This window comes from Panicum virgatum, chromosome 2K, assembly GCF_016808335.1.
Source record: "Panicum virgatum strain AP13 chromosome 2K, P.virgatum_v5, whole genome shotgun sequence".
Taxonomy (NCBI): Eukaryota; Viridiplantae; Streptophyta; class Magnoliopsida; order Poales; family Poaceae; genus Panicum; species Panicum virgatum.
The window spans coordinates 57370976-57382864 of NC_053137.1; the positions used below are offsets into that span (position 1 = coordinate 57370976).

General features: G+C 48.8%; 1 protein-coding gene across 1 annotated transcript; it reads left to right on the forward strand.

The window, feature by feature from the left end:
- The first annotated feature begins 9371 nt into the window (after positions 1 to 9371).
- Positions 9372 to 11397, forward strand: LOC120688869 (anthocyanidin 3-O-glucosyltransferase 2-like). Its single transcript, XM_039971229.1, has one exon. The coding sequence runs from the start codon at positions 9649 to 9651 to the stop codon at positions 11101 to 11103; it is 1455 nt and encodes a 484-aa protein (XP_039827163.1). The 5' UTR covers positions 9372 to 9648; the 3' UTR covers positions 11104 to 11397.
- The last annotated feature ends 492 nt before the right edge of the window (positions 11398 to 11889 follow it).

Below are 11889 nucleotides of genomic sequence, written 5' to 3' on the forward strand. Positions count from 1 at the left end.
TCTATAACCTCGGCATTATGCTTCTCCGAGAACTCCTCAATGGCCTTCCTAGCAGTGATCTCCCAGGAGTTTGCCAGTTTCCTTCCATACACTGTGAGCTGCCACGAGTCTCATTCCAAGCGAGCGGGGCAAGCAGGAATCTTCACTATCATCTGACAGTGCTCGGTGCCCAGCAAGCTAGACTCGTGTCCTGAGTACTGTGGGGGCTCAGTGTAGTCAAACGCCCTGAGCATCTGCCACAGCAGACGAGGAAAGTGGCCGGTGTGGAGTGCGCCCAACCCTCAGCGTCCACGATCACGTGCGTGAAGCTAGCCATCTGTAAGAACACATAGCGCTAACGTAAGCCACAATTTTCAAAAGAAATAGATTTAAACTTGGCAACGCAACATAAATAAATTTTTGAAGAACGCATAGTAAAAACATGGTGATCAAAATAAATTTTTATGAAGCGCAACCATAAGCAACAAAGCGATCAACCAACTCGGTTATGCAAGATGCATGCACGTTCTAGCGTTTCTCACCCAAACAAGTACCAAAATATGGTATACGAGGACAACCGGTGGCACAATTACATACTCTCCCTATATATACTAGTCGTTTCTACGATCAAGGATTTCATAATGCGCTTAACGTGGTTAGTTACCTGCACAAGAACACATAGTATAAACCACTTATGGACCCTTCGTTCCAGCACTCACGAACGGCCCCCATGTGTCCTACGCCACACGGGTAACACATATGCAATTTCCCACATATTCACACATACATTACCATCCACTATAGAGATGACACCCAGACGTTTGATGTTAAATGGGCAGCACTACATACGTCATAATAACGTATTCACTTCCCGTACACTCGCCTTACAGGACATCCAAGGGTAGACGTGTCCCAAGGGTCATGGTCATGGCCAACCGCGTGACAGGTTTACATCTCGTAACATTGCCTTACAAGATGACCGTGATTACAATCACACGGTATGAAATCCGCACTCCATATCAGGCGGCAGATAGCGACAGGCTCGTTTGAATTGAGCCTTATCACCTCCTCGTATGCTCATCATACGGGACCCGCGCATGTGTGGAACACGTGGGCTATTCTAAAGGACTACCAAGAATGCTTACCTTGCTTACCTTAGCGGAGGTGCGTCGTTACCGAAGTAAGGTTTAACAAAAAGTAAAAGTTGGAAGTGCTGGAATAAAATAGATACTTAGATGCCACCTAACTTATGTAACATACTTAGGGCATATGAACTATCTATTCTATTCCTTAGCACATCTAGCGTCAACTTTTTGAAAAACTCAAAATCGTTGCAAGGTAAGAGTTACTTAACTTAATTAAGCACGCCAGTAATCACCTCAGTGCAATTTAGAGCTTTGATGCCAGCTGTAGCAGCACCGTCTAAATTAGACCGGCTTAAATGCACTAACCATCATCTTAATACTTAATCAAGTTACTGTGCATTTAAAACGGTGTAATCTGACAGGCTGTCGGGTAAATCCCGATTAAACTACTGTACTCCAGGGTCACAATTGCACTAGTAGACCCGTACGAAGACGAGCACAGGTGATACAAGTATACAGAAATACTCAAATAATTTACAATACAGGTTTACATAAAAGCTTTAAATACAAACGACAGAGTTCAAAAACATAGCGGATGTTTAAAAACTGAGTTCGAAATACACTACGATAACCACGACGATGATACAAGGTGAGCTCCACATCCTGCCCACCGATGTGATGCCAACCTGCCCGATCTTCACGGGGCAGACGGGGCCCACTCGATGGTCCACCCAGGAGGAAGCGGTTGTCCAATCCAGGACGCACAGACCTCCTCGAAGTCAGCGGGGACACAACATGCTCAGGAGGGTTACAACAACAACCCTGAGTATACTAATACTCAGCAAGGCTTACCCGACTCTGGGTATACTTAGCCCATTACCTAGACATGCAAAGCTTTTTGGCACTGAAGTTCTTTTGCTGAAAGGCTGCTAGCAGTGAATCCTTACTTTCATTATTTGAGCTCCATTTAGTACAGCGAGTATTAACTAAATTCGCCAAAACATCTAGAGCACACATGGTGGATCAGATTATCCTTCAGTAACTCACAAACCAACCTTTTCCATTCCGTTCTCATTCCACTTTCTTACTACGATGTGACAGAGAGATCAAGGTTCTCTTATCCGAGAGAGACGGCGAATCGATCCGATTTAACCTTGCAAGGTGGACCTAACTCACACGACACGTGAAAACCCCGTCGGGCCACACACGTCAACTGTTCCCATCATCACCCCGACGTCTGAATCACGCCTGCCAAAACCCGGGTGAAGGATCCCTCACGGCAAACTTCTGGAGAACCCGGAGGCGACATACTATCCAACACCCGCCATCATTCCACTCCCATAGTAGCGGGTCGCGATTCAAAATATCTGTGTAATTCAGGTAATTAGCTTACCGGTTTCGACTACCTCCTACTTCCGGCATGTGGTTTGTACTGTTTAATCCTTGATCAATGTGCCAACAACGGTACGGTCCTCAACCGACATAGACGGAGACTTACTTTCCATTCATACCCAAAACCTTATTTCAACTTGTCTCCGTCCGGTCTCCACTTTTCTTTCTTTCCGGGTTTGTACTCGAGACTTTTACAAGTAGCATAGCACTATCTCTCGCGAGTGACCGGATATCACTCGACTGCTACCACATTCCAATTTAGCAAAGCATTTCTAACGCCACCTACACGCTAGTAGAAACTCACAGGTACCTATAGAAATATGCAATCTAGGGTTTCATACAATTCCTATAAACGTAAATGCACAAATACATAGATAAACATGGAATACTGAAAGTAAAGTTTATGCTCTGGGGTTGCCTTGCAAGTCAGCAGGGTTAACGAGGTCTTCTGGATCTGGCTCGGCGGCTGCTTCGGCTTGCGGTTCCCCTGCTTGCGGCTCCGGGATCGGCTCAGCGACCAACTTGTAGATGGCTACGCTCGCGGTGTCTACACGTATGAAAGGATGTCATGCTAGAGTCAGAACCAAGCAGTGCATGGATGCTCATGATGCGATGCATTTCGATACAAAGCAATTGAAAGAACCGACAGAGCTGACATGCATCGACTGAGTAGCCACCACAAAGAAAGTAACAACTGAACGATTTGAGTGCTTAGGTGCGGTTCAGAAGTTCAACTCGTTTTAGCCTGAAGTGTTTCCTTCAAAACAACAGATACTAAACTACTTAGGACGACTAATCGCCCATCTAGAGCACAAAGAAACATAAAACTACGAACTTAGAATTAACTAACCACAAGAATTGGGGATAAAAACCAAAATTTAGAAAATAATTAAAGATCAAAACTTAACACGCCACAAGGATCTAGTAGCACAACTTTTCTATCATGACAAACTACTGATAAGGAGTGCATAACTAAATTACCAACACTTATTGATATAGAAAAGTATTTACTTTAACCCTAGAAAGGAAAATCAAACAACAACATATCCACAAACATGCACATAGGCCATGCACCTGAAAATTTTTCCGTGGACTACACATACAAGGAGTAATCTACTGAATAAATTTCATATTTTTTAGACAAACAGAACAACTGATACAAAGTAAACTAGCTTAAGCACAAACCAAATTTTTAATAGGGGAAAAAGTGACATAATGCATGCTTGAGTATTTTTCCTCTGAAGATCTTGGTCTAAGTAACCCAACAAAATTTAGTTTGCATTTTTCTCATTTTTCTATATTTTTTTACACATGTTCAAAGCTTTCAGCCGAAATAAATAATTGAAAAACATTAAGGGGGGCTGACAGCCGGGCCCCACATGTAAGTGGGAGCCCAGCTCCCAGTCCCCCTCCCTGCTCTGCCCCGCGCGAGCGCCATGGCCGTGGCCACGGCCCAACGGCGGCGCATCCGTCGGCGGCGAGGCCGGCCCGCGGCCGGCCGGCCAGGCCCACGGCCAGGGCGGGGTCGGTGGGGTAGGGGAGCGTGCAGGGCAGCGCAGGGGCGCGAGCATGGCGGCCCGCGGCGGCGCCATGGCAGGGGCGACGGTGACGCGCGGTTTCCTCACCGGCGCGGCGAAGGATGGCGGGGAGAGGGGCGGGCTCGCGCCCAGGGAACCCAGGCCACCCTGGGGCGCGCGAAGGCGCTGCACGAACTTGCGCAGGAGGGCCCCGCGGCGTGCGAAGGCGGTGACGCACGGCAGCCACGGCGGCGAGGTGATGTTCCGACGCCGGCGGTCGCGGAATCAAGGTGAAAAAGGGCCGGGGAGCAGGAGGGGCTTGCGGGGAAGCTCACCATGGGCTCGAATCGGATGGAGGACGGCCGGAGAGGGGAATTCAATGGCGAGGGCGAAGCTTCGGGGGCGGACGACGGCGGCGGCCCGGTTCCGGCCGGTTAATGGCCTAATCGAGGTCGGGGCGGTGCGGCGTGGGTGCGGGGCGAGGCGAGGAAGGTTGGGGCGCGCGGAAACGAGTTGCGGCGGCGAGGGTTGGCCGGCGGAAGGCTCGGCGGCGGCTTGCTCGTGCTCTACGCGACGCGAGCGCGAGGAAGGAGAAGGAACGGACGAGAAGCATCCAGGGCCCTCGAATGGATAAGAACGGCGTGCGCGGAGGGCGAGGATCGCCGGCGCGGCGACGCGTGGAAGAGCTCGCCGACAGCCAGACGCCGGTATGGGCGTCGGTCGTGCACAGTGGAAGCGCTGGAGCTGAACAGTGAACTCATTTGAATCGATTTGAGTCGAGTTTGACCTCCCATAACTCAAATTTTCATATAGCAACTTGAAATTTGGCCAAAATAAAAGTTTTAGAGGAAAAGAAGATCTACAACTTTTGTTTTGATCGAAAGTTGATTTGAGACTCGGATCAAGGAGAAAAACGTAGTCGAACACGGCTAAAATGATGTTTACTATGCGAACACGATTAACGCTAATGACGCGTTTAAGCCATGATTAGAGATTAAACACGGGATTAGCAAGCACGATTAACACAGGGGTGTTACAATAACGTACAGAACCTGAGTCTTTGAGAAAAAGTGCCTTTGGTGCTACCGCGCTCAGAAAACAAACGAGGAAAAAAACTGCCACGCTCACCGAGCAGAACGAGTTTCTACTGCACGCACAACCAAAAGTACTAGATAAGCCACTAGCTAACGAGGGGAAACACCGAGCCACACAGAACAACTGGAAGCCGCCACGGGTCTTCGTCAATGAAGCAGCACCAATCCAGAGTCATCGCCATACGCCTGTGTGTGAAAGTGCAGCGCCGTCTTAAGAATAGTTGTTGCACCGCGTTCGAGCTCCTCCTTGCTCTGTCCTGCTTGTAGACCTGCCCAATAGTTCAAAAAGGAGCTAGCTAAGCAAACAATCTCTGTTGGGAAGCTGATTAGTTTCTTTTCGAAGCAGATATTATTCTGTGTTTTCCAGATCGCCCAGCAAAAGGCTGCCAATCCGATCATGTGGAATTGTTTCCTTTGCGGTAAAAGAGTCGAAATCCAGAGCCAGAATTGCCCAAAAGAAGTAGGCCTGTGGTTAGCTCCTAGTACAAAGGCCACCAGGCTCCAAATATACTTTGCGGTATCGCACTCAAAGAAAAGAAAAGATGATCAATCGATTCAGGTTTTGAGCAAAAGGTGCACATCATATTTCCTGACCAATTCCTCTTTAGTAGGTTGTCTTTGGTAATTATGGCATTGTGTTCGATTAGCCACATCCAAATCTTGATCTTAAGAGGGAGCTTAGCTTTCCAGATCAAGTTATAGTGAGCTCCATGATCGTTAACGCAAAGGTGCTCATAGGTTGATTTGACAGAAAACGAACCATTGCTTTCCCATCGCCATTTGGGTGTATCACCATCATTATTAACTGCGAAAGAGGTCAGCATGTCCCTCATCTCTCTAAGTTGAACTTGAAGATCCTCATTCAGCCACCTTCTAAAAGATAATCTCCAACTTTGCCTTGCCATGTGATAATCTCCAACTTTGCCTTGCCATGCTGGCAACCGAGCCCTTCGTCTCATTGCAAATTTCAAAGAGTTGCGGGAATTTTTCCTTCAGAGGAGAGTCAAAGATCCAACTGTCATCCCAAAAGCTAGTTGAGTCACCTCTCCCCACTACCATCTTCCTCCTTGCTAAGTAGATATCTCTTATGGAAAGAAGAGTATTCCAAACTGATGAATTGGAGGGTTTCTTTTTTAATAATGAGGTAATACAAGAATTGTTCATGTATTTTTTCCTCACTATTTCCTGCCAAAGACCTTCTTTTGTTTCCAACTTCCACCACCACTTGCATAATAAACTTATGTTCAGTTTCCATAAATCTTTAACTCCCAGGCCACCTTTTTTTAAGCTTACTGATTGTGGTCCATTTCACCAGGTGATATTTCTTTTTCAAGCCCCCTCCTTGCCAAAAGAATCTTTTTCTAATCACGTCAATCTTCTTCAGAATTGTCTTGGGTAGGAGATACATGGACATACTATAGATGGGAATGCTGCTAAGGCAAGCATTTAACAGAGTTAATCTCCCGCCCAGGGAAAGAGCTCCTCCTTTCCATCCATCTAATCTCTTGTCAATTTTTTCCACTAATGGAGTCCAGTTAGCAACATGTATTTTGCTTCCAGAGACTGGAACTCCCAAATATTTAATTGGCCAACTACCAGTTGCACAGTTGAACATCTCAGCATACACCAAGCTTTTCCTACTATCATGGCTTATTGTAATTACTTCACTCTTGTCAAAATTTATTTTCAGCCCTGGCATACTTTCATATAGATACAGCAATAGCTTCAGGTTTTGAGCAGTTTCCAGATCATCTTGGACACAAAGGATTGTGTCATCAGCGTACTGGAGCATAGCTACACCTCCTGCTATGTATTCAGGGATCAGACCAGTAATTAGCTGGTTTTGCTGACCCATTTGTATCATTTTAGCTAAAGAATCAGCAGCTAAGTTGAATAGAAGGGATGACAATGGGTCCCCTTGTCTCACCCCTTTTCCACTTATGAAGTAAGGACCTAACCTGTCATTATCCTTAACACTTAGGGTGCCACTGGTCATTACCTTTTTTATCCAATTGCACCATCTCTCAGGGAAACCTCTTTGGACTAGACAATCAAAGAGGAAAGTCCAGCTAATCTTGTCATAAGCTTTTTCAAAATCCAACTTCAAAACTAAACCATCTTTTTTTTTAGATTTTGTGTCATGAATTATTTCATGTAAGCTCATTATCCCTTCCATAATATTCCTTCCTTTTAGAAAAGCAGTCTGCCCTTTATTGATGATCCTCTCGAGAACTCCTTCTACTCTGAGCATTAAAGTCTTGGAAAAAATCTTAAAAACCACATTAAACAGGCAAATTGGTCTATACTGTTGGATTTTATTAGCTTCCTTCAGCTTTGGAATTAGAGTTATTGTGCCATAGTTCAGTCTGCTAATCTCCATTTCATTCTCAAAGAATTCCTCAAACATCTCCATTAGATCTTCCTTAATGATATCCCAACAGACTTGAAAGAATTCCACAGGCATATGATCTGGACCTGGTGCAGTGTTTTTTTCCATGTCAAAAACATCATGCTTAATCTCATCCATATCAAATCTCCTACATAAGTTCTCCCCTTCTTCTAAAAACACTCTTTCACTATCATTCCAACAGTCCTGACTAAGCTTAGTATCCACATTGGTTGAATGACAAAAAAGGACTTTGTAGTAATATGTCGCCAGCTCTAGTATTTCCTCTGTTTTTTTCTAGCTCTCTTCCATCTTTCTGAATGCTGAAAATGGTATTCTTCCTTTTTTTCCCATTGGCCACTCTGTGGAAAAATTCAGTATTTAGGTCACCCTCCAATAACCATTTGTTATTTGATCTTTTATGCCAATAACTTTCCTCCTCCTCAAGCAGTCTGTTCTTTTCAGATAGAATGAAAGTCTTCCTTTCAAGAAGATGGGCTGGTAGAGGGTTTGCTTCCTCCATCTTTTCCAGGACTGACAACTCTTCTGTCAAGCATTTTTTGTATTTTTTGGTGTGACCTTTTAAACTCAAGCCCCATCCTTTCAAGAATTTTTTAACTATATTAATCTTGATGCACCATTTATCCACTGCATTCCTGCATGTGACCTTTTCATTCCAAATCTTCATTATATTAGGGACAAAGTCCTGATACTTCAACCATGAAGTTTCAAAGCAGAAGGCTTTGGTTTTTTTCAGATTATTTTGCTCAGTACATAACAATAGAGGGTTATGATCTGATAATTCTCTTGGTAATTTTCTCAAACTGGTCAAGGGGAATAATTTTTCCCAATCTTCTGAAATCAGGATTCTATCTAGCCTTTCTAAAGTTGGAACCTGCTGGTTATTGCTCCAAGTATAGCTCCCTCCATTCAAAGGGAGGTCTCTAAGTTCATGGGGATTAATAATCCAATTGAAAAGATCAGTAAATTTGTTTCCTGAGAAGCTTGAATTTTTATCTGAGCTGAACCTCCGAATGTTAAAGTCACCACCCAAAATCATTGGATAAGTATTAGTGGAACAAATTTGGGAGAGCTCAGTTAGGAAGAGGTCTCTGTTCTCTTCATAAGCAGGCCCATAAACAGGAACCAGGGAAAGAGGACTTTAAGGAGAAGGTACCTTCTATAACTTTATCACATCAAACCTGTCTAGATTGACTCCACACAAAATACCTCCAGATCTCCCATTAGAAAGGATCCAATGCCATGCAAATTTCTTACCATAGTCTATTTTCCTGAAGAACTTGTCAGGGTATTTTAACCTCATGATTTCTTGTAAACCCACAAAATCCACTGCATAATCAGTCAATATTTCCTTTAACAAACTGGACACGCTCTTTTTGACACCCCTCTACAATTCCATAAGACACCAATCATGGGTTTAATTTGTAATTTGGGATCTTTTTTTCTCTAAGGTTATACCCAGAGCTAATCTTGTGTATCCCCTTGTCAGGGATGTTTTCCCCCTCAGGAGGTGCGCCGTGGATTCACTGACTTGCTGAAGGCAAGTCAGTGAATCACTGTAGCGGTGACTTTCGATATGTTCCCGGTCGTTTGGTCGCAGATGGACGGACGAGATCTATTGCTACAGTGCCCATACTACAGTTACACGATGAACAGTGTAATCAACACAGTGAATCGTATACAGCAAATATTGTTAGTTTACTGTTCATCCAGACACGATTTACTGTATCTTGCTGACTTTGCTTCAGCAAGTCAGGCAAGCCGGACCGCAGGAGGTGGGGGATCACATCTCCCAATCTTTTTCTTTGGTCTGGATAATAATTGCCTTTTCTTATGGTTTAGTTCATACTAGAACGACGATTTGGATCAAAGAATCTCTTCCAGTACGTCAAAAACACACCATAGATAGAACTAGACTCCACTGCCTGTCAGTGAAGAGTTTACGGTCACCACTCACCAGTGCAGAAAACCGTAGCCACACTTTGCTGTCTGGTGGTATCGTTGCGCTCGATTCCAATCTGCTATCATCGACTAGAACAACACTCACTGATATATGTATCTTGTAAAATCCAATTACGCCTCTTGCTTGTTCGCATAAAACAAAGCCACATTTCCCTATTTCTTGTTAGGAGCAACCAATCGAGTCCAGCAAACGCCTCTTGCTCGTTTAGTCCATGATCGATCGATCCATGGCTGCCGCTACCATCGTCTTCCTCCCTTGCTGGGAATCCGGCCACTTCATGTCCATGGTCGCGGCCGGCAAGCGGATGCTCGACGCCAGCGGCGGCGCCCTCTCCCTGACCGTGCTGGTCATGCAGGCGCCCACGGCGGCCAAGGCGGCCGAGGTCGACGGCCATGTACGACGTGAGGCGGCGTCCGGCCTCGACATCCGCTTCCTGAACCTCCCCCCCGTCGAGCCGCCGACCGGCTACGTCGCCCCCGAGGAGTTCAACTTCAGGTACACCCAGCTCCACGCGCCCCAGGTCGAGGAGGCCGTAGCCGGGCTGGCGTCTCCCGTGGCTGCGATCGTCGTGGACCTCTTCTGCACGCCCCTGCTCGACGCGGCCGGCGAGCTCGCCGTGCCCCGGTACGTGTACTTCGCCTCCACGGGCGCGTTCCTCGCGCTGATGCTGCGCCTGCCGGCGTTCCGCGAGGAGCTCACCGCCAGGCACAGGGAGACGGATGGCACGGTGCACGTGCCGGGCTTGCCGCCGGTGCCGCTGCCCTACATGCCGGCGTGCCTGTCGGGGGACAAGATCGGCAACTACGAGTGGTTCGAGGACTACGGGCGCCGCTTCATGGACGCCAGCGGCATCATCATCAACTCCTCGATCGAGCTCGAGCCCGGGGTTCTCGCCGCCATCGCGGACGGCCGCTGCGTGCCGGGGCGCCCGGCTCCTATGGTCCACGCCATCGGCCCGGTGATCTGGTTCGCCGCGCGCGAGCAGCAGCAGCACGTGTGCGTCCGGTGGCTGGACACGCAGCCGCCAGCCTCGGTCGTGTTCCTCTGCTTCGGGAGCAAGGGGTTCGTCGACTGGGCGCAGGTCGGGGAGGTCGCCGCCGGCCTGGAGCGCGCCGGCCATCGCTTCCTCTGGGTGCTGCGGGGGCCGCCGGCCGCCGGGTCCAGCAACCCGACGGACGCCGACCTGGACGCGACGCTCCCAGGCGGGTTCCTGACGAGGACCCGGGGGCGCGGGCTCGTGTGGCCGGCGTGGGCGCCGCAGAAGGAGGTCCTGGCGCACCCGGCCGTGGGCGGCTTCGTGACGCACTGCGGGTGGAACTCGACCCTCGAGAGCCTGTGGTTCGGCGTGCCGATGGTGCCGTGGCCGCTGTACGGCGAGCAGCACCTGAACGCGTTCGAGCTCGTGACGGCCATGGGCGTCGCCGTCCCGATGAAGAGCATGGACGGGGGCAAGGTGGAGCCCTTCGTGGGGGCGGCGGAGCTGGAGCAGGCGGTGCGGGGCCTGATAGGCGGGACGGAGGAGGGGAGGAAGGCGAGGGAGAAGGCGGCGGGGTTGAAGGCCGCGTGCCGGAATGCCGTGGCGGAGGGCGGGTCCTCGGACGCCGCGCTTCGGAAGCTCGTCCGCGAGATCTTAATCTCATCTGGCGGAGGGGCGCCGCCGCCGTGACGTCCGGCTGGGGGGAGACCCGCACTCGCCCCGCCGGGCTATGGTCGGAGATGGCACGCCGCCGGCAATGCGCCATGATCAACTTTATTGCATTGTGTGCGATGCAGATCTTAATCTCATCGCTGTGCTGTGGTTGGTGGCTGTTGCTGATTTGTTGTGAGAGAAAAATATTGCTGGCTGACTGGTGTTTAATGGTTGGTGCTGATCTGGATGCAGCGAACAGAGTGAGTGGCACGATGGCGTGTGTTAATTTGCCCTCTTAATCGAGAAAAAATGTAATAGCTTTGCGAGTCATGTGTTCCTCAGTGCCAACTACCGCTGCTGCCGCACGCCCACGGCGGCCGGGGCTCATCCCTCGTCCTTCGAAGCCTCGCTCACATCGCCCCTACGCACTAGCGTCAGTGGCGTCGCGCAGCACAGCAACGCGCGTTCCGCCACCGCTCGCTTGGCCAGGTCGGTGAAGAATGGGAGCAATTAGGCATGGCTTAAGGCGATGGTTTGGCCAACCATCACCCGAAGAAAGAGGTACTATTTAAATTCGTGCGAGTGCGGATGTGATTTTGGGCCTACAGTAGGCCAATTAGCATGCCCAATGCTGGATCTACGGGTAACCGTAAGTTTCCAAACTTACGATCGACCCACCCCGTCACTAGTCCGATCCCGTAGCGCCCTCCCCTTTCACTTTTCACTTTCCCCTTCCCCTTTCTTCTTTCTTTTCCCCCTCCATTCCTCTGGAGATGGGGCGCACAGCGGCAGGGAGCTCCTCGGGGGAACGGCGGCGAGCTC